The sequence below is a fragment of the Schistocerca piceifrons genome, chromosome X (assembly GCF_021461385.2).
Source record: "Schistocerca piceifrons isolate TAMUIC-IGC-003096 chromosome X, iqSchPice1.1, whole genome shotgun sequence".
Lineage (NCBI taxonomy): Eukaryota > Metazoa > Arthropoda > Insecta > Orthoptera > Acrididae > Schistocerca > Schistocerca piceifrons.
The window spans coordinates 693641309-693669173 of NC_060149.1; the positions used below are offsets into that span (position 1 = coordinate 693641309).

Here is a 27865-nt window from a genome sequence, read left to right on the forward strand (position 1 = left end):
TCATGTTGGTTGTTTCCTGGCATTTTTCGGTGCTGTTACACCTCCCTCATTGCATTCATTTTTATTTTCCTGCAACAGATCTTGTTTGTTGAATGTTACTTACATTCTACAGTAAAGTAAAGAGAACTCACTGAGGGTGGAGTCACAATATGTAAGATACCATGGGTACAAGGGATAATTTAGCAAACCTCAAAATGCGAAATTACACACACACACACACACACACACACACACACACACAACTACACATTCTAGTACGTGAATCAAAATATATAACGATCATCTACCTATATCACACATACCTATCTGTCTCCTGGGTGCTTGGAGGTACCGGTACTGTAATTCTTTATTTACGTAAAGGTTGGAGATGCATACACGTAATGAGGAGAAATATTTGGTGAAAATCGGCTTATATTCTACAAACACTCACACACACACACACACACACACACACACACACACACAAATTGTGAGTAGTACTATCCAGAAACCGTTTGAATAAAGCAACAGTCACAAACTGTAATTAATGCTTCAGCCACAGTGGTCTGTTTGCAATACATCACGACCTATTGATGTGCTGTCCAATCTTATTGTACTTTCACCAACTCCCCGACCATTTGAAAGTCACCGTTCGCATATTGAGTTCTGCGTTTGGTAACTGATTCAGTTTCATGTAATTAACATTGGCTCATATTGAATGACGCTGGTTATCTGTACCACTAGTACATGCGTAACCGTTTTACGACGCGGTTGGCTGCTGATATTGCGACACGATACACGAACAAATAGTATCTTCACTCGTGAATTATAAACACACATAGTGTATAGCGTCTCTAGAATAGAATGTTTACCGAATTATGTTTAAGTCTACGTTTGTTGATTCCGCAACAGCCACGACGCTGTGGACCTCGACAAACCTGAAACGTGAATACGGAAAGTACACTTATTAATAAAAATAAAATATGAACACTTGTACTGATGAAGCACTGATATAAACATACAAAACTGCTATTGTGAAAATTCTAATTGCTCTTCTTGGAAATGCAGCGGTGGCGTCCTATAAGCCAAACATTTGCAATACTTGTGTCGCCCACAACGAAAGCAACTAGCGTTTCTGAGACGGACAGCGATATTACGCTATGCTTGGAAGTAGCGAAATCTGCATGAAGCCGGCCGGAGTGGCCGAGCGGTTAAAGGCGCTACAGTCTGGAACCGCACGACCGCTACGGTCGCAGGTTCGAATCCTGCCTCGGGCATGGATGTGTGTGATGTCCTTAGGTTAGTTAGGTTTAAGTAGGTCTAAGTTCTAGGGGACTTATGACCACAGCAGTTGAGTCCCATAGTGCACAGAGCCATTTGAACCATCTGCATGAGATACAGTGAACAAGGATATTTTTATTATTAAGTCTGAACGTCCAAATGGGATATAGAATACAGAGAATTACTATTTTATTGGCTGTACTATAAGAAATATGAGAAAAAATCCATTTTACAGTTAAAACCAGGTGACATCACACAAGTCCTTCAGAGAGCAACCTAACCAGCACACGATTCAGATAATACGTGCGAGTTCATGTACATTTCAGCATACGTATCTGACTTACTTGTAACATATATTTCACCAAGGAATACACTACGCTAAAGTGGCTGGAGTGCATCTGCCAAAATTTTCGCACGTTTTATGTATGTTTTTATGTATATAGCCTCTAACTAAACGTAATGTAACTGGGTAGAGCAAATCTGATTTATGGAGTGCATTGCAAGATGTAATTCGCTTCGAGCACGAATGCGTATTCGCTCTATTCTTTTATGTAATACTCAGCATTATCCATCTGTGCTCTGTAAACCCAGTGTAGTGATTTCATTCTAATATTTGGTTTTTACCTTACCTAAGAATATCACTCAGGACACAGTACCCCCAGTTCCTAAAATTGTTGCATGTATTATGAAAGTCACTGAATATGACGGCAACCTGGAAACCGATTTGGCTAAATACAATTTTCGGTAATTAATGAATGGTTGCTATCGTTATTGGTCAGCGTGAGTGCGAAAACCACATATCGAATATGCGTCTAACGTTTAGATGTGGAAGTTGCACTCAACGAACTCGCGGCCATATTGAATATCCGCCGTTTACTGCGAGTGTTAGCGACGAGGAAATGTGGCACAAAAGTTTAACTGATTGCTGGCGCCAGTGTGAAACGGTTGCGTGACATTTTTTACTGCCTGTGATTATGCTCCCCCCTCCCCCTCCTCGTGATGAATTATCTCTCTTTGTTTCTTCTGCTTTATTCACGTCTTGTTCGACGTGGAGTTAGTAGTTCTTTTCCTGTCCGCATAATTTGGCTGTGGGCGGGCTTACATTTATGTTAATGATCACTTCCTGCTATTCTGCGTTGTTTCTACGAATGTCTCACGGAGTGTTCGACTTAAGCGACCATTGTGTCTGTAAATAAATATTATACCAATGCCTGCTACTGTTGCTCCTTTTTTTTCACTCTTACTCCTCCGTTCCTTCTAGCGTGTGTCTGTCATTTTCCGGTCTGATACTTCAGTGACACGATTTCGTCGTGATTATGAGGATTATTTATTTATTTATTTAACGCACCGCAACACAAAGCGAACTGCAATTTGCACACATGAATTACACTATTTTACGAAATAAATAGAATTAAACGAGTAAATCTACAAATTAATATCTAAATATTCAATCAGTTCAAGTGCTGCCTCTGTCACTTCAAAGAAATGTTCTAGATTTCCAGGATAAGTTCGTATACTACATCTTGTTACATTGTGTTTGATGGTCTAATGTTCATTGCCACAATCAAGATGAAGCATTTCCCCATCGGTGGAGGCTTTCAGCACAGATTATATGGCCTGTACGATTCCTATTAACTGTTTTCGAAGCACATTGTGGTAATTCCTTGCCGGATGTTCTTGGCCAGGTATTATATGGGTCTGATATTCCTCATGGGCAATCACTGGAAACTGAGGAGTTTTAATTAGTTTTCGTATTCCTGGAGGAGGGCATTTGTCTTCGAAGATCTGGAGGTGCAGTGTTGCTTAAAGTTTGTAATTTGGCTGTTTAGGTTTTTATGTTGGTAACGTCACGTAACGCTCTATATGAAAATCACTGACTGTGCTGTGTGCAGTCTGTGGCTGGTTTGCGTTGTTGGAATATTTACTATTGTAGTGTTGGGCAGTTGTAGGTGAGCCGCCAGCAGTGGTGGATGTGGGGAGAGAGATGGCAGAATTTTAAGAGCGGACAATCTGGACGTGTCCGCCAGAAAGAGTAAATTTGTAATACTGGATATCTAGAACTGATGACTTTTGAACATTATTAAGGTAAATACATTGTTTGTTCTCTATCATAATCTTTCATTTGCTGACTATGACTAACAGTAGTTAGTGCCTTCAGTAGCTAGAATCTTTTGTTTAGCTGGCAGTATTGGCGCTCGCTGTGTTGCAGTAGTTTGAGTAACGAAGATTTTTGTAAGGTAAGTGATTCGTGAAAGGTATAGGTTACTGTTAGTCAGGGCCATTCTTTTGAAGGAATTTTTGGAAGTCAGATTGCGTTGCGCTAAAAATATCGTGTGCCTGTTTAGTGTTGATCAGAATAAGTAAAGAGAGTAATGTCTGAGTAGGCTCAGTTTTGCTCAGCTGTTTGAAAATCGAGTAACGTAGAGGTTTACCAGCACAGTAATTCATGAATTTTTTGAAGGGGATGTTTCAAGTTGACAAACAGTGAAAAGGGACAGATTTGATGCAATCCGTTGTCCTCACTACTGTGTTTAGCTAAACACCGATTTTTCCTAAATGTGAAATATGAAACCACTCTGGAGCACAGTGTCCGGCAGCAGACTAGACGAGTCCTAAGGAAATTTTGGAAATTTGTGGTAAGTTCCTATAGGACCTAATTTCTGAGGTCATCAGTCCCTAGGCTTTAACACTACTTAATTTAACTTAAACTACTTACGCTAAGGACAACACATACACCCATGCCCGAGGGAGGACTCGAACTTCCGACGGGGGGAGCCGCGCGAACCGTGGCAAGGCGCCCATAGACCAAGCGGCTACCCCGTGCGGCGAGTCCTAAGGAAAAACATCATAGTGTTATATCTCCCGGCCTAAACATGAATGCGAAAATGCATCAAAACGATCATAAGCCTAATTTACGCCGATAAGACGAACGCATTCGTTATGAAATACTTCCTGTATCCTCTAGCTGGAAAGTATTGCAGGTTTCATTAAATAACGCTAGTGAATAATGCAAAACGATACAACAATGGTATAAATCGCGTCGGACTCGGAGGCTCTGATGTACAGTGAACCAGCTAAAAATGATAATGTATTTATTTGCTGCCATTATCATTATGCCTGCAGCCTAAGTGCTATAGCAGGTCGTGTTACATCTATCACTGCAATTTTATTTTCGCAATTTTTAACTGAATGTGTATATATCGTCTATGCTCAAAAAGTTTAGAACCTTTTACTACAATGCAACAATGTACCCCACGATAAATTGTCAGTGTATTATAACTAAGTTCGAAATACGATGTAATGCCTAGCCCACGTCAGTATAGTTAAATAACCTATGCTCTTTTATATCCTTACATATCATAAAAATCGATGTATGGATGTGTGTACATATGTGTGTATATATGTATGTTCCGCATCTGCTCCTAAACCACTCACTGATTTCAATCAAACATTGCGCACACATTACTTACTATCTGGAAAGGAATACTGCGTGGGTAGGAACCACCAACCTCCTATTCGGTTGGGGGTGATAACGTTGAGAGAGAAGGGGCGGGGCGGAGGAGATGGACAGACAGAGTTGGGGAAGGAGGAGGTGGACACAGATAGGAGATGGAGGAGGAGGAGATGGAAAGAGGGAGGGTAAAGGTTAAATGTACAGAGATGGAAACAGAGAGGGCAGAGGAGGAGATGGGCACAGAAAGGAGATAAGAGGAAGGAGAGAGACAAAGATGTGGAAGCTCATCTCTGGGTGTTGCCAACCAATAGTGCCAGTTGCCAGTTCGAACTGTAAAATGAGATTGTGAATAATAAATTTCTAATCCCTGCAAATTTCAATAATCTAGTGAATATACTGCAGCAGTGTGACGGAGGAGGCAACTCTGCACTCACGACAGTGGGCGGTGCCGCGGGAAGTGTGTCTATTGCCTCCTTTGTTGGCAGAAAGACATTCACTGCATCTCGTTAGGTCAAGCTGGTCTGTATTGAGTGTAATGGGCAGTTCGTGGATCTCAGGCAACGACTCCGTCTGCGGCTATTGAAAGCCGGGCTGGCGCCTGCGCCTCCGGGGTTTAGTTTATGCCATGGCCGCCTAACAGCCCTCAGAGAATAACTGAAGATGAAATTCTATTTTTTCTGTGTGACTTCAAAAGTTCAGACGCCATAGCACCACCTCACTTGCGTGGGAAAGTTTGTTGCGTTCTCTCTAAAAACGTAGTTCAGCCAGTTGTATTGCATCAATATGGACAGAGCTCTTGGTGCGTAAAGTTCACCAGTCATCACGACACTGCTTCGCCGCAGTGCCAACTTTGTGTACAGAAATTTGTTTTTGTATACAACGGAAGGTACGTTATGTGCGCTTTCCCCTGCTATCTCACGAACACAGCAACAGATCTTTCCTGCCACATTGGCAACAGCATTTCCTCCATGTAGGGTTTTTATGGGAGTATAGAGTTGAGTGCCGACAACTTGAAGTCTGGACATTCTTTTCTAGGCCATCGTGGAAAGAGCCTTCTGGTTCAGGACAATAGAACAACCAACCTCTCTGGCCAACGTTTGGTGCTAGTCGGCTTAAGGTTTAAGAGAATCTAAGTAGCACAATTATGGTAGCACTACCAATATTCTGTGCAGTTCATCACTTATTTACTTTCGTCCTTAAAGTATATTCGCAAATTTCATCTGTAAGCACACGTACCTTTATGTACATCACGCTAGACAAGAAAATACACTGAATGAGTAATGTTGCATTGACCTTAAATCGAATTTCTCCCAGCAACCACTGGTCTACATCTGCTATTTTCCAACTCTCTGAATCAAAGGTAAATCCGAATCTCAATAAACATCGTCGTACATCTGCAGCCATTTCCATTGCGCTGTGCTCACAGTTCGTCGATTCCCTGCGTCTTACTTCTTACATCTTGCGTCGAAGGCGTCAAACAATTTCTGACGCTTCTTGCAGCCAAGCTCCTGAATGAGGAGTTAGTCCCGTTTTATGACGTCAGAAAGTAGATTTTCGTGTTCCACAGCAGTCTGCTGTAGATTTTCGTGTTCCACAGCAGTCTGCTGTGTGAAAGACAGAATATGAGAAGTGAGATTTTTGTTTCGTTGACAGGAACGTTGCCAATAAGATGCAATATCGCGTTCTACATCGCAAGCAGAACTTTTGAGGGGCAATACTGGTTATTGTTGTCTTTAGTTGAAGTTCATATTAGATCAGATTTATATTATAACTTACGTTCTGTGACTATACACTGATTATCCGGAACATTACCTAATAGCCGGATAACAGGGGCGTCGCGTCGTGGCATGGATGCAAGGTGACATTGGTAGGTCGCTGGGTGGGATGTGTGTGTGTGTGTGTGTGTGTGTGTGTGTGTGTGTGTGGTGGGGGGGGGGGGATTGATGAGCTCTGACGCCGCTTTCATCCCTGATGTATTCGATAGGGTTCAGACCTGGATAGTTGAGGGGCCAGCACATCAACTGGAACTCGAGACCGCGTTCATCGAACCACTCCATCATAAGCCTGGCATTAAGACATGGCCCATTATCTCGTCGAAAAATGCCACTGTCTTCTGGAAACATGATCATCATGAAGGGGCGTACGTAGTTTGCAACCTGTGTACGATGCTCTGCTGTCGTCATGTAGCCTTGCACAAGCTTCACTGGACCCATGAATGCCGATGTGAATGTTTCCCAGAACACAATGGAGCCGCCGCCAGCTTGTCCCTGTCCCGCTGTACAGGTGTCTTCCTCTGGAAGACGAGAGATTCGCGCTCTCCCATCGGTATGACGAAGAAGATATCGGGCTGCATCAGACCATGCAACGCTCTGACACTGCGCCAACGTCCATCGCCGATGGCCACGTGACCACTTCAGTCGTAATTTCCGATGTCGTGGTATTAACATTGGCACATGCATGGGTCCTCAGCTGCCGAGGCCAGTCGTTAGAAGTGTTCGGTGCACTGCGTGTTCAGACACACTTGTACTCAGCCCAGCATTAAAGTCTCACATTAGTTCCGCCACAGTTCGCCGCCTGACCTGTTTTACAAATCTGCCCAATCTGCGACATCTATAATGATGGGTGGCCGCCCAACCCCACGACGTCTGGACGTGCTTTCACCTTGCTTTCGACACCTGTTGAAGACACTCACCACAGCATTCTTCAAACACCCAACAAGTCGTGCAGTTTCCGAAATGCTCTTGGCGAGCGTCCGGGCCATCACAATCTGCCATCGGTCAAACTCAGATAGATTTCCTGCCTTCCTCATTCTACGCACGGACAGCACGCTCACTGATACTACAAGCACAGTGCGTGTGTCTGACTAACAGTCGTTCCTCGCCAGGTGGCGCTGCTATCGCCTGCACGGGCTTATATCGATGGTAGGTCGGTAGTCATATGTTCAGGCAGATCAGCGTATACTGATTCAATACAGCATCACATTCAGTATCTCTGTAAAACATGTCATTGGTGGTGCGATTTGGTGGTTAAAGAATTTTCGTATTATAGCTTGTGTTAGGAAATTATGCCTTATCAACGTTATGTTACACTGAAGATTAATGAAAAACACGTCAAATTTATATGATTTGTTATAATTAAATATCAGCTGACCATAAAGTAACAGTTAAAGACTACAAAAAAGAAATGGTCGCAAATTACACAAGTTCGCTGTAGTGTAGTGGATAAAGGTGAGAAGATACGAAATCTAGCGGACTTCTTTCACAGCATGCGATGCAAAAATATATTTATATTTGCTTTCATGTTTCTAAAGGATTCTGGAACCTTCTTATTCATTTAACAGAATAAACTCAGGATGAGTTTGTCAGATTTTGTGGACATGCGAGGGAATACGAACCAACGGAATGCAAGAATGCCTTCTACGTCACTCCGTGATTGATGATGATTTAATATTCATTTATTTATTCATAAAAATCTTTCCAGATTGTGAAATACATAATTCCTTTGTAAATAATGGGTGTGATTCTTAGCACGAGCATACATGTACTATTAAAACCAAAAGTATCCAAACGACCGGAATTGCGTTTCGCCTGACTTCCATGCAGCCCACATATCGTAACTGTCCCTCAGATCCTCTACTCTCTTTGCAGTACTGTCGTGTGGCTATTCAAAATACACTACTTGCCATTAAAGTTGCTACTCCACGAAGATGACATGCTACAGACGCGAAATTTAACCGACAGGAAGAAGTTGCTGTGATATGCAAATGATTAGCTTTTCAGAGCATTCACACAAGATTGGCGCCGGTGGCGACACCTACAACGTGCTGACATGAGGAAAGTTTCCAACCGATTTCTCATACACAAACATCGGTTGACCGGCGTTGCCTGGTGAAATGTTGTTGTGATGCCTCGTGTAAGGAGGATAAATGCGTACCATCACGTTTCCGACTTTGATAAAGGTCGGATTGTAGCCTATCGCGATTGCGGTTTATCGTATCGCGACATTGCTGCTCGCGTTGGTCGAGATCCAATGACTGTTAGCAGAATATGGAATCGGTTGGTTCATGAGGGTAATACGGGACGCCGTGCTGGATCCCAACGGCCTCGTATCACTAGCAGTCGAGATGACAGGCATCTTATCCGCATGGCTGTAATAGCTCGTGCAGCCACGTCTCGACCCCTGGGTCAACAGATGGGGACGTTTGCAAGACAACAACCATCTGCACGAACAGTGACGACGTTTGCAGCAGCATGGATTATCAGCTCGGAGACCATGGCTGCGGCTACCCTTGACGCCTGCGATGGTGTACTCAACGACGAACCTGGGTCCACGAATGGCAAAACGTCATTTTTTCGGATAAATCCAGGTTCTGTTTACAGCATCATGATGGTCGCATCCGTGTTTGGCAACATCGCGGCGAACGCACATTGGAAGCGTGTATTCGTCATCGCCATACTGGCGTATCACTCGGCGTGATGGTATGGGGTGCCATTGGTTACACGTCTTGGTCACATCTTGTTCGCATTGACGGCTCTTTGAACAGTGGACGTTACATTTCACATGTGTTACGACCCGTGGCTCTACCCTTCATTCGATCCCTGTGAAACCCAACATTTCAGCAGGATAATGCACGACCGCATGTTGCAGGTCCTGTACGGGCCTTTCTGGATACAGAAAATGTTCGACTGCTGCCCTGGCCAGCACATTCTCCAGATCTCTCACCAATTGAAAACGTCTGGTCAATGGTGGCCGAGCAACTGGCTTGTCACAATACGCCAGTCACTACTCTTGATGTCCGCAGCTCGTGGTCGTGCGGTAGCGTTCTCGCTTCCCACGCCCGGGTTCCCGAGTTCGATTCCCGGCGGGGTCAGGGATTTTCTCTGCCTCCTGATGACTGGGTGTTGTGTGATGTCCTTAGGTTGGTTAGGTTTAAGTAGTTCTAAGTTCTAGGGGACTGATGACCATAGATGTTAAGCCACATAGTGCTCAGAGCCATTTGAACCATTTTTTGAACTACTCTTGATGAACTGTGGTATCGTTTTGAAGCTGTATGGGCAGCTGTGCCTGTACACGCCATCCAAGCTCTGTTTGACTCAATGCCCAGGCGTATCAAGGCCAGAGGTGGTTGTTGTGGGTACTGATTTCTCAGGATCTATGCACCCAAATTGCGTGAAAATGTAATCACATGTCAGTTCTGGTATAATATATTTGTCCAATGAATACCCGTTTATCATCTGCATTTCTTCTTGGTGTAGCAATTTTAATGGCTAGTAGTATATATACCACAAGACATCACTAGGGAACACTGTTCTTTACGGTAATCAGTTCAGATGTAAACCACCACCATGATACTGTAAATACCTAGAAATGCGTCATTAGACATTAGACCTTCCTCAACTATTGTAAAATCAATTTTATTACAGCAAGTGTCATGTCAAAATCACCATAATAATTATTACAATTTAAGTTAACTTACTCCGTCACATAAGTTATTCCAAATGGTTCAAATGGCTCTGAGCACTAAGGGACTTAACATCTGAGGCCATCAGTCCCCTAGAACTTAGAACAACTTAAACCTCACTAAGCTAAGGGCAGTACACACATCCATACCCGAGGCAGGATTCGAACCTGCGACCGTAGCAGTTGTGCAGTTCCAGACTGAAGCGCCTACAACCGCTCGGCCACAGCGACTGGTAAAGTTATTCCAGCAATCTTTAGATACACTCCTGGAAATGGAAAAAAGAACACATTGACACCGGTGTGTCAGACCCACCATACTTGCTCCGGACACTGCGAGAGGGCTGTACAAGCAATGATCACACGCACGGCACAGCGGACACACCAGGAACCGCGGTGTTGGCCGTCGAATGGCGCTAGCTGCGCAGCATTTGTGCACTGCCGCCGTCAGTGTCAGCCAGTTTGCCGTGGCATACGGAGCTCCATCGCAGTCTTTAACACTGGTAGCATGCCGAGACAGCGTGGACGTGAACCGTATGTGCAGTTGACGGACTTTGAGCGAGGGCGTATAGTGGGCATGCGGGAGGCCGGGTGGACGTACCGCCGAATTGCTCAACACGTGGGGCGTGAGGTCTCCACAGTACATCGATGTTGTCGCCAGTGGTCGGCGGAAGGTGCACGTGCCCGTAGACCTGGGACCGGACCGCAGCGACGCACGGATGCACGCCAGGACCGTAGGATCCTGCGCAGTGCCGTAGGGGACCGCACCGCCACTTCCCAGCAAATTAGGGACACTGTTGCTCCTGGGGTATCGGCGAGGACCATTCGCAACCGTCTCCATGAAGCTGGGCTACGGTCCCGCACACCGTTATGCCGTCTTCCGCTCACGCCCCAACATCGTGCAGCCCGCCTCCAGTGGTGTCGTGACAGGCGTGAATGGAGGGACGAATGGAGACGTGTCGTCTTCAGCGATGAGAGTCGCTTCTGCCTTGGTGCCAATGATGGTCGTATGCGTGTTTGGCGCCGTGCAGGTGAGCGCCACAATCAGGACTGCATACGACCGAGGCACACAGGGCCAACACCCGGCATCATGGTGTGGGGAGCGATCTCCTACACTGGCCGTACACCACTGGTGATCGTCGAGGGGACACTGAATAGTGCACGGTACATCCAAACCGTCATCGAACCCATCGTTCTACCATTCCTAAACCGGCAAGGGAACTTGCTGTTCCAACAGGACAATGCACGTCCGCATGTATCCCGTGCCACCCAACGTGCTCTAGAAGGTGTAAGTCAACTACCCTGGCCAGCAAGATCTCCGGATCTGTCCCCCATTGAGCATGTCTGGGACTGGATGAAGCGTCGTCTCACGCGGTCTGCACGTCTAGCACGAACGCTGGTCCAACTGAGGCGCCAGGTGGAAATGGCATGGCAAGCCGTTCCACAGGACTACATGCAGCATCTCTACGATCGTCTCCATGGGAGAATAGCAGCCTGCATTGCTGCGAAAGGTGGATATACACTGTACTAGTGCCGACATTGTGCATGCTCTGTTGCCTGTGTCTATGTGCCCGTGGTTCTGTCAGTGTGATCATGTGTTGTATCTGACCCCAGGAATGTGTCAATTAAGTTTCCCCTTCCTGGGACAATGAATTCACGGTGTTCTTATTTCAATTTCCAGGAGTGTATTTAAATATTTCTATAAACGAGAGATTTTGAGACATTATCTGGACCCCTGAAGTTCTACCACAATTCGAAGTATTTTTGCTCTTTAGAAGGTTTTCTCACAACTGTGAAACGTTGTTGTTGATACGAGTGGTTTGTCATAAACTTGATTCTGAAAAAACCAGTTAAAAGTAACGCAATTAACAGCGTCAACTGCTGTGTTTAAACCTCAAAATTAAGATTGTATCGCCACTAATTTCTCTGTACTCACGATTCAGCAATTATTTGTGCGCAATTTAAACTTTAAATGATATGACGAACGTTTTTGTTCTGCAGCTATATTGAAACCAAGCACCTATGGCCATTGTAACAACGCAAAGCTATCATGTCTGACCGAGACTCGATCACAGCAAAGATCGACACTGGCGACTAGGGTTGAACAGTCGAGAAATATCGAAGTTCTCACCAGTATCAGTTAGCAAATCTGAATATAATGTGAAATGACAAAGTTTACACGTATTTAAAACGAAGTGCTATGACCTAAGTTTTTGTGACGGGGAGTCGAACGTAGCACGTAATCAAATTTTTAACTAAGTGGAATCATATGCTAGATATTGAATTTTTCACCAGCAGCGAGGTGTTTGAGTCTGAATTGAGGATACAGTTTTTTGCCTTACCTGGAACCTAATCCGGCACCTACCTCGTTTGTTTTTTATCCACGAATTGTTTGCTTACCAGTAGTGAGATGTGTGCATATTTGACTAGAAATAACGGCACCTATCGTTTTTGTTGACAACACATGAAGCGACATTAGAAACGAAAATTATTTATCACTAGTAGTCCGATGTGCGTGTAGTAAGGCTTGGAATGAAACCTTGTATATTTTTGTACTGGAACAGTATTGGAACCCATATATATGTGCCTTTCGTGGAAACCTATAGCAGCTTGGTGTCTTGGGGAAAACAACGAAATGATAAAGCTATATCGTCCCATGTGGGTCAAATACCACAAAAGTAGAGATTCAAATTCTAATCCCAATGCAGCACCAAACTTTTCAACGTCCCAAGATCAAATAAAATAAGAGCTCTGTGACCTTAAATGAGCATTGGGTCATTAAATTAAATAAAGTTTCTAGTGTAAGGAAGTTCACTGACGTTAGAGTTTCTGTTTGCCGTGACTCCCCCCTCTGCTATGGTCCAGCCTTACGGGCTCTGCCCCATCTGGTAGCGAAGCGATATGATATTTATTATGCGGATACTGAACTACGGTGCAACCTGTCTTTCTTCACTTGGAATTACCAGAGGCGAAGGAGATCTGTTCGTGTGCGTTTAAAATACGTATCTCTCAACTAAGAAACTACAGGCTTCTGACAAGGAAATTACGTTAATCTAATGTCTGTGGGATGTAAAGATACTTTTCGCCACCATTGCCTCGATTCGAGGCCATTTTGCAATTTTCACTACTTCAAGAAACTTCTTAGATCGAGAGTATGAAGTGACCAAATACTTTGATTGTTACTGCCATTATCACTATCAGCTTCTTTATACTGCTGCTGCTAGACGTGTGCTTGTAGGAAACATTTAATATTTCTTTGTCATTTTTAGAAGCAGTGGTCAAAATACATGGCAGTGTTTAATTCGGAGCAAATAGCTGCTACGTTCAGTGGCAACTGGCCAGTTCTTTTTCTAGTCATTACTAATTCAGAAATACTGGAGACCATAATGCTTCCTTCTGTTCGTAAGAGATTTTCAGGAGGCAGAATAATGTCCATAGAGCGAAATGTGGAAAACATTTGTTTTAGATGAGCGGAGACGTTGAGCTGTTGGACTGGTCTCCCAAAGGTGCTGACCTCAGTGCCATAGAGCACGTGTGGGTAGATGGAGAAAATTGTTGGTTGTGGAAAATCAGAAGCCACAACCAAGACAGCATTGTCCGAAACAGTTCATGACGCATGGGAAGCGTTGCCACAGAATGACAGACTCATCCAGAAACTTGTTGCCTTAATTTATTTTTTAAAGGGGAGTAAATTATTCATAAGAACTATGTTGTATATTTCACTCTTTTCAGTCGTTCAATAGGTTCCTGACATCAACTTATTTTGTAACCTGTGATCAACGAAACTGAAACAAACATGAAACTAAACTTTTTGTCACATGACACATGACGCAAGTGCCGATGAAAGCATCAAAGAGGAAGTATTTAGCTTTTTACACGAAAAAAAAACATCATATTAACTTGTGTTCTCTTTATGGATCTGTAGGCACGACACCAATACCGACTAAAACACAATGGAGATATATTCTTTTAATGCCAAGCATAAATCACAGTACATAAAGAGAAAAAGTGGTGCGTGACTGGCGGTGTGCACGTTACACTTTAAAGTTGTGAATACTTAATAATTCACGTTGTCCTCCTAAACTAAATCTCACCACCAATTAAAATTCATAACGATACATCTACCCGCAGATTAGAAACTGAACGGCTTAACTGCCCCGCCATTCTACCAACGGCGCACAGTACGCTTACGAAATGATTTGATTTGATATGATATGATATGTTCTGTCACCCCTTTTCCATGAAAAAGAAATTATGTACCGAGTGAAAGTGGCGCAGAGTGTCTTCGACGGAAATGCAGACAGTCCATCTGACTCCGAATTCCATGGGCGGAGTTATGAAGAGAGTAAGCTAGCTGGAAGTGACACAGTAAGTATTCGTCTAGGTTTTATCAGATCTGCTTGCTTTAGAGAATCCGTGTCTGAGAGATGAGAATTTAATAGCTGCTAACGCAATTGTCATAAAATTTCAACATGCGAAGTTACTCATGTGGCTGTTGCTCATGCAGAAAATTGGTTGAGAATCTATGAAGCATACATTCTATCACCACGATTGAAATGTGTTAGAAAATACAGTTGAATTATACACTTACCCTAACTGTCTTGCTACGAAAGTCTGATGTAATGAAAGAAAACTTTTTGTTTCAGTCACAGTTGTAAAATGATTCAAGTATATCACACAGTAATCAAAATCTTTATTTACAAGGAAAATTTATCTGTCCTGATGCAGATAGAAAAAGAAAGATATGAAAAAGTGTGTAATTCTGCTATACCTTACGGTCTTCGCCTCCAGATTTGCCTCAGTATGTTCATAGGTTCCGTAACGTTTGTCTCAGGTGAAGATCCCCTAAACGACAAACAATAGGGAAATTACTGTGATTAATTGTCCCTTGGAGCCTTTTCTGAGCCTTATTTTGAAGTAATTCAGTATTTCCAGAACAGAATCTTCTGCTCAATCGTACGATGTATTGAATGGAGGTTGTGATATGGCTTATGATGCAGAGCTTTTCATATGATTTAATCACTGAATTTCGTTCTGGCCGTTTGCAAATCGGAATAAGGAAATGAAGAAAAAGACTTACAAACTGTAGTGTCTCCACTAAGCTAACACGACACTGGTGTAGTATATGTTTTACATTACGTCCATATTTCCTAATGTAGGTTACTTAGAACGTGACATTAGAGAGCAATCTTAGCTTAAGTGGCAAATGTCAAATCTGTGTCCAAACAATGAGTTTTACCTTCAAATCTGTGTTCAAACAATGAGTTTTACCTACTGAGTGTTACATGTTAAATGGAAGCCATTTTCAATATTTCATCTAGTATTAGTCACAAAATCTGGCCGCCAGCTGGCTAACTGAGAGATGAAGTCCGAGTAGTTTACTTAAGGCGGCCAATACTCCCAGCCGCACCTCTGAATTGTAAGTCCAGCGATAAGTAGTATTTGGTAACACTGTAGGAGGCAAAAGAATATGTAGGAACTTTTGTCAGTCTTCTCTAGGTGTTACAGAAACGTATCTGCTCGTGCTGTAGTGGTAGGCTTCTGTGCTATGTAAATGTGAAGTCGCGCTTTCGAGTCCACTCAATTCCCTAGTTTCTTTGAATCACATATACCATATCTGTTACTGTTATTACTCTGATGGAGCCTCAAACATAATTCGTTTTATTTTCTAATCCACCTGCAATAGCAAAAAGTTCCAGAAACACTTCCATCAAACAGCTCGTGACTGCGTCAAGGCCAGAACAGTCGACACTCAAGTGTTTCCTCGTCCGAAAGCAGCTACTGGCTACCCGCCCACCAACGTCAGACGCCTCCGACTAGGTAAACGTGGCGTGGCGCTATGAGTATATTTATCAACGGTTATTTTCTTATTTGAAGTTCTATTATTTATCTCGCAGTTTCGGTTTGGATTTCGCATGCCAGAAACTTATGAACTTTGTTCAAGTGTGATAAAATATAGTCGCAAGTGGAAAAAGGTTTAACATCTGCGGCATCATGTTCGCTTTGGTTTTAGTAAAGGGGTGAAGGCAACAGAGGCAGCTCTGAGCCTTTGTGTTGCGTGTGGGGCGAGTGGTTTTGGGCAAAACACAACAGAAAAAGACTTTCTTGCTTCAAGAAACAATGCCATGACTAATTTTGCACATTCAGGATGCCACTGTAACAGTCATATGTGATGGAGTGCGACAATTTAAGCGTCGTGCGACGTTTGCATTTAGCAGGCAAGGTTCAGAAGTCGGGAGCAGTAGTACTCCAATTTAAAACAACGAACATCAAAGGGGTGACTATTAACGAATTTTTCCTTACTCGTCGTCAATTGGCTCATTGAGAATTCCAATGCGTTATTCCTACTGGTGACTGATTATGCTGCCTTTATATTGACTTCTTAAGAAGAATTAAAGGCTGAACCCTAACAAAAAGCATATCCTCGAGAATAGCGCAAAGTGAGCATAATATTTTACCTATGGTCACTAAAAAAGGGTGTTGTAAATCGAAAACCTCCCCAGGGAAGTGCATACCACAGCTGGTCGTTTTGGCAACAACTAAGACACATATTAGTCGCACTGTAAGACTGTAAGAAAAACGGCCCACAAAACTTTATCATGTGTTGATACTACACTCCTGGAAATTGAAATAAGAACACCGTGAATTCATTGTCCCAGGAAGGGGAAACTTTACTGACACATTCCTGGGGTCAGATACATCACATGATCACACTGACAGAACCACAGGCACATAGACACAGGCAACAGAGCATGCACAATGTCGGCACTAGTACAGTGTATATCCACCTTTCGCAGCAATGCAGGCTGCTATTCTCCCATGGAGACGATCGTAGAGATGCTGCATGTAGTCCTGTGGAACGGCTTGCCATGCCATTTCCACCTGGCGCCTCAGTTGGACCAGCGTTCGTGCTCTACGTGCAGACCGCGTGAGACGACGCTTCATCCAGTCCCAAACATGCTCAATGGGGGACAGATCCGGAGATCTTGCTGGCCAGGGTAGTTGACTTACACCTTCTAGAGCACGTTGGGTGGCACGGGATACATGCGGACGTGCATTGTCCTGTTGGAACAGCAAGTTCCCTTGCCGGTCTAGGAATGGTAGAACGATGGGTTCGATGACGGTTTGGATGTACCGTGCACTATTCAGTGTCCCCTCGACGATCACCAGTGGTGTACGGCCAGTGTAGGAGATTGCTCCCCACACCATGATGCCGGGTGTTGGCCCTGTGTGCCTCGGTCGTATGCAGTCCTGATTGTGGCGCTCACCTGCACGGCGCCAAACACGCATACGACCATCATTGGCACCAAGGCAGAAGCGACTCTCATCGCTGAAGACGACACGTCTCCATTCGTCCCTCCATTCACGCCTGTCGCGACACCACTGGAGGCGGGCTGCACGATGTTGGGGAGTGAGCGGAAGACGGCCTAACGGTGTGCGGGACCGTAGCCCAGCTTCATGGAGACGGTTGCGAATGGTCCTCGCCGATACCCCAGGAGCAACAGTGTCCCTAATTTGCTGGGAAGTGGCGGTGCGGTCCCCTACGGCACTGCGTAGGATCCTACGGTCTTGGCGTGCATCCGTGCGTCGCTGCGGTCCGGTCCCAGGTCGACGGGCACGTGCACCTTCCGCCGACCACTGGCGACAACATCGATGTACTGTGGAGACCTCACGCCCCACGTGTTGAGCAATTCGGCGGTACGTCCACCCGGCCTCCCGCATGCCCACTATACGCCCTCGCTCAAAGTCCGTCAACTGCACATACGGTTCACGTCCACGGTGTCGCGGCATGCTACCAGTGTTAAAGACTGCGATGGAGCTCCGTATGCCACGGCAAACTGGCTGACACTGACGGCGGCGGTGCACAAATGCTGCGCAGCTAGCGCCATTCGACGGCCAACACCGCGGTTCCTGGTGTGTCCGCTGTGCCGTGCGTGTGATCATTGCTTGTACAGCCCTCTCGCAGTGTCCGGAGCAAGTATGGTGGGTCTGACACACCGGTGTCAATGTGTTCTTTTTTCCATTTCCAGGAGTTACATAAGGCTCTCTGGCGTTTTCAGCTCAAATGGTTCAAATGGCTCTGAGCACTATGGGACTTAACATCTGCGGTCATCAGTCCCCTACACTTAGAACTACTCAAGCCTAACTAACCTAAGGACACCACACACAACCATGCCTGAGGCAGGATTCGAACCTGCGACCTTATCAGCAGCGCTGTTCCGGACCGAAGCAGCTAGAACCGCTCGGCCACAACGGCCGGCCGTTTACAGTAACAAAACTATCCATGAGTTAGGAAAGTCATCCATAATGCACTTATTCTTCTGATATGACGCTCTTAAATGTTTACCTTCCAAGCTCCTTAACGAAATACAGTCAAGAAAATTCCTGTTTGAACGGTAATACACTTCCAACCTGGTTTGACGATGTCTTTAAGTCAAATCCAGTAGGTTTCTACGGGCGTGGATTTGGTTAACACCTGAGTATTGTTAGACTGTTTTAGATATTAGGAGACAATATACTGTTTATGATTAATTTCTTTCTGATGCTTACTGTATTGTCCAATAAAATAATGAACAACACCTTTCAAGTCTGCACTGTACTAATTCAACTGAAATATGGATTTTAATGGAGCTTAAAGCACCTGTAACAGGAGCATGTCTATATCAGCATTAATTAGTAAGATACACTCCTGGAAATGAAAAAAAGAACACATTGACACCGGTGTGTCAGACCCACCATACTTGCTCCGGACACTGCGAGAGGGCTGTACAAGCAATGATCACACGCACGGCACAGCGGACACACCAGGAACCGCGGTGTTGGCCGTCGAATGGCGCTAGCTGCGCAGCATTTGTGCACCGCCGCCGTCAGTGTCAGCCAGTTTGCCGTGGCATACGGAGCTCCATCGCAGTCTTTAACACTGGTAACATGCCGCGACACCGTGGACGTGAACCGTATGTGCAGTTGACGGACTTTGAGCGAGGGCGTATAGTGGGCATGCGGGAGGCCGGGTGGACGTACCGCCGAATTGCTCAACACGTGGGGCGTGAGGTCTCCACAGTACATCGATGTTGTCGCCAGTGGTCGGCGGAAGGTGCACGTGCCCGTCGACCTGGGACCGGACCGCAGCGACGCACGGATGCACGCCAAGACCGTAGGATCCTACGCAGTGCCGTAGGGGACCGCACCGCCACTTCCCAGCAAATTAGGGACACTGTTGCTCCTGGGGTATCGGCGAGGACCATTCGCAACCGTCTCCATGAAGCTGAGCTACGGTCCCGCACACCGTTAGGCCGTCTTCCGCTCACTCCCCAACATCGTGCAGCCCGCCTCCAGTGGTGTCGCGACAGGCGTGAATGGAGGGACTAATGGAGACGTGTCGTCTTCAGCGATGAGAGTCGCTTCTGCCTTGGTGCCAATGATGGTCGTATGCGTGTTTGGCGCCGTGCAGGTGAGCGCCACAATCAGGACTGCATACGACCGAGGCACACAGGGCCAACACCCGGCATCATGGTGTGGGGAGCGATCTCCTACACTGGCCTTACACCACTGGTGATCGTCGAGGGGACACTGAATAGTGCGCGGTACATCCAAACCGTCATCGAACCCATCGTTCTACCATTCCTAAACCGGCAAGGGAACTTGCTGTTCCAACAGGATAATTCACGTCCGCATGTATCCCGTGCCACCCAACGTGCTCTAGAAGGTGTAAGTCAACTACCCTGGCCAGCAAGATCTCCGGATCTGTCCCCCATTGAGCATGTTTGGGACTGGATGAAGCGTCGTCTCACGCGGTCTGCACGTCCAGCACGAACGCTGGTCCAACTGAGGCGCCAGGTGGAAATGGCATGGCAAGCCGTTCCACAGGACTACATGCAGCATCTCTACGATCGTCTCCATGGGAGAATAGCAGCCTGCATTGCTGCGAAAGGTGGATATACACTGTACTAGTGCCGACATTGTTCATGCCATGTTGCCTGTGTCTATGTGCCTGTGGTTCTGTTAGTGTGATCATGTGATGTATCAGACCCCAGGAATGTGTCAATAAAGTTTCCCCTTCCTGGGACAATGAATTCACGGTGTTCTTATTTCAATTTCCAGGAGTGTATTACTTATTCTGGACTTCGAAATGGCCTGTATTTAGTTGCTGTCCTGTGTCACATTGAAGTAGTATGGAAATGCAACATTTTATAAATAAAATAAATGAAATTTCCTTATTGATTTTCGATCTTACTGCATGCAGCTCTGTTGCGAAACGGCTAAAAATGTGTACTTCAGCCAGACGGACTGGGGACCAAAGAAGCTTCCAGTTTGCAGGCGACAATGTTACCTCACAGTTAGCAGAATACTGCAGCGTTCCGCTTTAACTTTTTGCTCCGGTACTTGCTAGGACAGATAAGCCCGCAATACCAAAGATGAGAGTAATTGCAATTTCCATTGCAAATGACTTCCCTAATATCATAACCATAAATTGAATATTTAGTTCCACACATTATGTGAAAATCACTCAAATTATTTAACGGGAATGATACGAACATATCAATGGAATTTTATAGGCTAATTCCGTATCATCCAGGTAGCAACTCGTCGGTCAGTAGTTATACTGTAAACGTTATGGATAGGCAAAACATCTTTTTTCTAATAGTAGAATTAAAAAATATTTTTACTGAGATCGATGTCAGCGGCATTATCCATTAAAGACAGGCACACACGTGAAGAGACAACATACCATCTGTTGCTACATACTAGTGAAATCAAGGACACAGTAAAACTTCTGCTCACACACACCTTTATTCTCACACGTCCATTTTACAGTTATCGTAGAAATATATCCACTGCAGAGGGCAGCACAATGTACAGACTTAACAGAACGCCAATAGATGGCGTAGGAGTCTTCATTCCCCGACATCCTCCCCACCCTGGTGCATCTCGAGGGGGATGACCAGCTGGACCGGTCGACAGATCTTCATACCATCTGGCTGGCGGAGGATGATGCACCGTATTTTAGTGTCTCTGCCATGCCGCACTTCTTCTACCACAGCCCTCTTCCACAAGTGCCGTGGTTTGCTGTCTTCTTGGAGCAGAACAACCTCTCCAATTCTCGGTTTCCTTTGCGAAGGATAACCCTTCACCTCATGATATTGTCTTAGCAGCAGGAGGTATTCTGTCTTCCAACTGCGCCAGATTTCGTCATTGACCATTTGTCTGAGTTGGAACTCCTTGGCAAGGTCCTTTCTAGTTGCTGGCTCTGGCCCACATGGAATTGTTACTAATTTCCCACCATTCAGAAAGTGAGCTGGCGTCAATGTAGTGTCGCTCTCTCCTTGAGTGATGGGTCGTGAGTTTATTGCGGCTTCTATGCTGATCAAGGTGGTGTTTAAGCTCTCTTCATCCACCTGGGAGCGACCAAGAACTTTCCTCAGGCAGCGCTTGACTGAGCCTATCATGCGTTCCCACCAGCCTCCCCACCAAGCCGCACGTGGTGGTATGAATTTCCAAGTGATTGCATGGTGGGCACAGTAGAGCTGTACGTCAGTATGCTGCATGGTTTTGAAAAGCTCTGCCAGTTCTGAGTTGGCTGCATGGAATGTTGTAGCATTGTCTGAGTCTGAGATCTTGTCTTTCAACTTTTCGTCTTCCACAGTAGACTTCATGTTGAAGCAGTAAGACTCGAGTCCATTTTTCGCTGCAATAGTTGCCTTCTGCTTCTCGTCTTCAGCGCGGTAACGTTCAGCTTCATTGACCATGCGCTCTATTTCTTCCTTGCTCAAACGGCCCTTGTCATTTGTAATTGTGATTTTGTTCTCCTTGCCAGTTGATTTCTCCACAGCAGTTACATTCAAGATACCATTAGCATCAATATCGAAAGTGACTTCAATTTGAGGCACACCTCGTGGGGCAGGTGGAATTCCTGTCAATTCGAATTTACCCAGAAGATTGTTGTCCTTTGTCATGGCACGCTCACCTTCATACACCTGAATGAGCACACCAGGTTGGTTGTCCGAATATGTTGTGAATGTCTGGGTTTGCTTTGTTGGGATGGTGGTATTTCGTTTGATAAGAGTTGTCATCACACCACCTGAAGTCTCTATACCAAGTGATAGTGGTGTAACATCGAGCAGTAGCAAGTCCTGCACTTCTTCAGACTTGTCACCTGCCAATATTGCTGCTTGTACAGCTGCTCCATATGCAACTGCCTCATCTGGGTTAATTGATTTGTTCAGTTCTTTGCCACTGAAGAAGTCTTGAAGCAACTTTTGTACTTTTGGAATACGAGTTGACCCACCAACCAACACGATGTCATGAATTTGAGGCTTGTCCATCTTCGCATCACGGAGTGCTTTCTCCACAGGTTCCATAGTTGACCTGAACAAGTCAGCATTGAGCTCTTCAAACCTTGCTCTTGTTATAGATGTATAAAAGTCAATACCCTCGTAGAGGGAATCTATTTCAATGCTGGCTTGAGTTGACGAATATAGTGTACGTTTTGCTCTTTCACAGGCAGTTCTCAACCTGGTGTGCTCATTCAGGTGTATGAAGGTGAGCGTGCCATGACAAAGGACAACAATCTTCTGGGTAAATTCGAATTGACAGGAATTCCACCTGCCCCACGAGGTGTGCCTCAAATTGAAGTCACTTTCGATATTGATGCTAATGGTACCTTGAATGTAACTGCTGTGGAGAAATCAACTGGCAAGGAGAACAAAATCACAATTACAAATGACAAGGGCCGTTTGAGCAAGGAAGAAATAGAGCGCATGGTCAATGAAGCTGAACGTTACCGCGCTGAAGACGAGAAGCAGAAGGCAACTATTGCAGCGAAAAATGGACTCGAGTCTTACTGCTTCAACATGAAGTCTACTGTGGAAGACGAAAAGTTGAAAGACAAGATCTCAGGCTCAGACAATGCTACAACATTCCATGCAGCCAACTCAGAACTGGCAGAGCTTTTCAAAACCATGCAGCATACTGACGTACAGCTCTACTGTGCCCACCATGGAATCACTTGGAAATTCATACCACCACGTGCGGCTTGGTGGGGAGGCTGGTGGGAACGCATGATAGGCTCAGTCAAGCGCTGCCTGAGGAAAGTTCTTGGTCGCTCCCAGGTGGATGAAGAGAGCTTAAACACCACCTTGATCAGCATAGAAGCCGCAATAAACTCACGACCCATCACTCAAGGAGAGAGCGACACTGCATTGGCGCCAGCTCACTTTCTGAATGGTGGGAAATTAGTAACAATTCCATGTGGGCTTTGTTTCAAGGCCTTTGACATCCCATATTGCCTTCAGATCATTCGAATTAGTCGCCCATTTGGACAATGGAAGACTTATCTGCTGGAAAAGTTCTGTCAGTTCATGGTAAACAGTTGCAGCGGTGTCGCTGTCTCTAACACTGGCTACGAAATCGTCCATGAACACTGACTTGTTTACAAGTCCTGAGGATATTTTTCACTGATGTCGGGGAATGAAGACTCCTACGCCATCTGTTGGCGTTCTGTTAAGTCTGTACATTGTGCTGCCCTCTGCAGTGGATATATTTCTGCGATAACTGTAAAATGGACGTGTGAGAATAAAGGTGTGTGTGAGCAGAAGTTTTACTGTGTCCTTGATTTCACTAGTATGTAGCAACATTTTGGTGCCGAAACCCGGGAGAACATGAAGAGATGTCGGGGAATGAAGACTCCTACGCTATCTGTTGGCGTTCTGTTGGTACGTAATTTTCGTGTGGTACAGTATCTCCACGAATTTTGCGTGTGTTGATAGCTCCTTTTTTTTTTCTTCTGAACAGCTCTTTAATTAAAGCCAAACAACAATTTACATGGATTTGAAATGGAAAACATTTGTAACGAAACAAGATTTTTGAGCTATATTGAAGTTCTGTCTGTAACATGTTGCTGCACACTTCAAGTTAACAAAAAATCTCGAAGCTTGAACTGAAAACTGCACTGGACTGGACAGATTCTGCAGTAGCCATACCACAACAGTAAATAAAATTGAAACTATGACTTCTAACTTCACATACCTGCAGACTGCTCGTGTGAGTATCACAGGACCCACTGGTAAGAGCAAACAGACACGTGCCATCCTGGACACAGGGAGTCAATCGAGTTTCATTCACCATTCACTGATCGAATCTCTCCAACTAAGTGTCATTGGAAGCACTACTCTCGAGATAACTACTTTGGAATCCATTTTACAGTTATCGTAGAAATATATCCACTGCAGAGGGCAGCACAATGTACAGACTTGACAGAACGCCAACAGATGGCGTAGGAGTCTTCATTCCCCGATACCATCCATGGCAAAACTAATATCACAGGGAAACTTCGTGAGCTACAAATAATACGAAGCTCCACATCAGTAAAGGCTACTATGCTGGAAAACATAAGAAAGGACAGAAAATGCAGGCTCAGAATTCATCTGAAAATTAAACTAGGGAATGAATGCAGCGCATCTTCGTTTCCAACATCTGGTAACGTGAAAGGAGAAGCAGTTATGAGAGAGTGGAAAAAGGAACACAATACGCTGATAGTAATGTCTAGAATAAGTCATCCTGAGTAAAACTGTCATTCACTCCATAAATACTAAAAGGAAGATACGTATCATCTTTTCGTTATGATTAAAATATATCGGCTGTGATACTTTGTCAATGAAAGCAAAAAGCGCCTGTCCTGAAGATCTTTTTAACAAGCAGTTTGCTTAAAACAGAGAGAACTTCGAAATAACAGGAGGTTCAGCAAGGTGAACCCGATGCTGAGGTTCTATGCATCGCTTGCGCAGACTTACTATTTCATCCTCTGGCGGTTTAATGTTAACGACGTCTCTTAGCTACCACAATAATCATACGAGAATTATCGAGTTCTATTGCTGCGGCACAGACGTGCAGACAATTCTAGAGTTTACAGAGACTATCCATATGCTGAATCATAACGTCAAATTACCATTACGTCAGATTATTGGCCATACTTAATTTCTATCTTTGAAAGAATTGCTCAACAGTGCGTGAATAACATCAACGCCACCAACCCCATCACCCTACACACAACATAGTGCCAGTACATGAAAGCAAATCGCTTCAAAATTCTTTGTGCTGGCGTCTTTCGGCCAATGACTATTTCCATCGCAAGACTGTCACCCCATTAGCGAGGCGATAAACAAGTGGTATAGTCTACCACACGACTGTTCACTCCCACTCCCTCCCCCAACCTGCCATACCCACTGTAGATGTCTCATAAATTATGACACCAAAGCCATATTTACACTTAAATTAACCAGACTCTTATCAGCTTTTGTGCCTGGGTATTCTGCCGTTGCTCTGAAGAGAAATACTTAAAGCAAATAAGAATATTCTGTAAGGTGTTCATCCAATGTTTCCATTCTTCCAAGTCCATAATTCGAAAAAATCATGAAAATAAGTAACAGAGAAGCACCTATGAATTAATAAATTATAATAAGTGAAGTCTGAAATACTCCATCAGTCATTTGACGATTATGAAAAACTGCTTTCTGACCTACACGAAAATGATAGGTGCCGTTATTTCTAGTCAAACATGTACACATCTCACTACTGGTGACCAAACAATTCGTGGACAGAAAACAACAACGGCAGGTGTAGGTTCGATTCCCGGTCAGGCAAAAAATTTTATCCTCATTTCAACAAACATCTTGCTGCTGGTGAAAAAATTCATCTAACAGTAATTTTACTTGGTTAACAATTAAATTACATGCTGGGTTCGAGTCCCTGTCGCAAAACTTTACGTCATAACACGTCGTTTTAAACACATGCAAACTTTGTCATTCTACATTATATTAAACGATTTTCATGATTAGTTAACGGGAAGATAAGGGTGGTGAGAGGATTCCAGGCAGATTTGCTAACTGATACTGGTGAAAACTTCGATATTTCTCGATTCTTCATGCCTAGTCACTAACGACGAACTTTGCTGTAATCGAGTCTCGGTTAGGCACGATATGTTTGCTTATTTACAATAGATATAGGTGAGAATGCAGACTTTCTCGTCCAATCTCGATGATAAAATCTTCTCAGGTTGACAATCGAGTCAATGCGTTGTTCTCCAGCAACGTTTCAGCAAGTTTCTTACTTGCCATCTTCAGGCGAAGACAGCACTTCGCCTGAATATGGCAAGTAAGAAACTTGCTGAAAAGTTGCTAGAGAATAACGCATTGAATCGACTGTCAACCAGAGAAGATTTTATCAATAGCTATAGGTACTTGGTTTGAACACAGATGCAGGACAAAAATGTGCTTCATGTCATTTAAGGTTCAAATAATTGTTGAATCATGAGTACAGAGAAATTACTGGTGATAAGATTTTAATTTTGTGGTTTCCACAGGATGCTTGCTGCTGTTAATCGCGTTACTTTTAACTGGTTATTTCAACATCAAGCTTATGACAAACCACTCGTATCAGGAACAACGTTTCACAGGTGTGGGAAAACCTTTTAGGATGTAAAGATACTTCAAGTTGTGCTAGAACTTCAGGAGAGCAGATATTATCCAAAACCTCTTCTACATAAAAATATTTAAAGTTGCTGGAATTACTTACGTGACGAAGTTAGTTAACTTAAATTCTAATGAGCGTGGTAGTGAATTTGAAACGTCACTTACTGTCGAAATGTAATTCAGGTCGTTCGGATACTTTTGACTATGATTGTACATGCATTAAATGACATGTACACACACACACACACACACACACACACACACACACACACACACACACACACACACTTCTACCATACAGAAATTTACCCTAAGATTGAATTAAAATAATTTTTTTCTCTTTTCGCTTTTTCGCTTTGTCTACAAGAGATCCTGCACTATTTGTAGTAGGATATTTCGCCCTTTCTTGTTTAAAGGGTTGTACTTCAAATTTTCTAAAACTTATGTCACTGAAGAGAAACGGTAATTTGTAAGAATGGCCTTAGAGATCTACTAAAAACTAAGAATGATGTAATAATTTTTGTCTTATGAGGAAGACTGTTGTAAAATTGTGTCCCACTGTTCATCATGGAATTTTTAAAATCAGATATTCTTACTCACTGGATATGGAACATTACACTGTGCCTTACGATACTGAAGTTTTTATCTGCTTATCCTGCAAAGACAACAACATAGCTAGCCTATGGGCAAGGGAGGAAACGTGCGTTTTAACAGAGCTAACGTAGCAATTTTACATCCGTCCATTTTTGTGAACAGACTGTGTTTTGTTTCCAGATATAACAAACAACTGCAGCTGTAGGGCGCTGCTGTCGGAAACCAAGAGAAGGAGCATGTTGTATGTGACGCACCAGTTCGTTTCTAAGCGTACGCCAACCACTATGTAAAACCACTTCTGGAGGGCTTAAAGATGAAAACCCCGTGCGTGGGCTGTTTCAGGGGTAGCTGCTACGTACGTGTACTTTGAGTATAATACGTTACAATGTGCAAGCAAAATTTTTGAGAATTACTTTGCCTTTGAACATTGAGGTACAATAGAACTAAACTCTGGGCTTTGAATCTTGTAAGTCCCTTATTACTTGATATGTTAACAATAGCTTGTGGCAACAACACTGATACAGATGCTCATCTTATTCACTGAGTAACAACGAATTCACGTGTTCTCAACCTTGTATGTGTCCCGGGCGTCCCCACCACCTGCTGCAAGCTTGGACGATTGCACAGTTGCCAT

General features: G+C 44.3%; 1 protein-coding gene across 1 annotated transcript; it reads right to left on the reverse strand.

Annotated features, from left to right (window-relative positions):
• LOC124722622 (heat shock 70 kDa protein-like) lies at positions 1–27865 on the reverse strand. The gene is made up of 3 exons (XM_047247757.1): positions 27792–27865; positions 21769–22774; positions 1–69 (listed from the first exon to the last, which is right to left on the reverse strand). Exons 1-3 carry the CDS (start codon positions 27863–27865, stop codon positions 1–3), a joined length of 1149 nt encoding a protein of 382 aa, XP_047103713.1.

Bases quoted from the DNA above. Each gene is read 5' to 3' on its own strand.
- LOC124722622 (XM_047247757.1), bottom strand. From the start codon at position 27,865: ATGGCAACTGTGCAATCGTCCAAGCTTGCAGCAGGTGGTGGGGACGCC. The intron at 22,775-27,791 runs GTGAATTCGTTG...CTCGTGGGGCAG, and splicing joins ACATACAAGGTTGAGAACAC to GTGGAATTCCTGTCAATTCG. The intron at 70-21,768 runs GCTACAACATTC...GATCTGTTGCAG, and splicing joins AGATCTCAGACTCAGACAAT to GAAAATAAAAATGAATGCAA.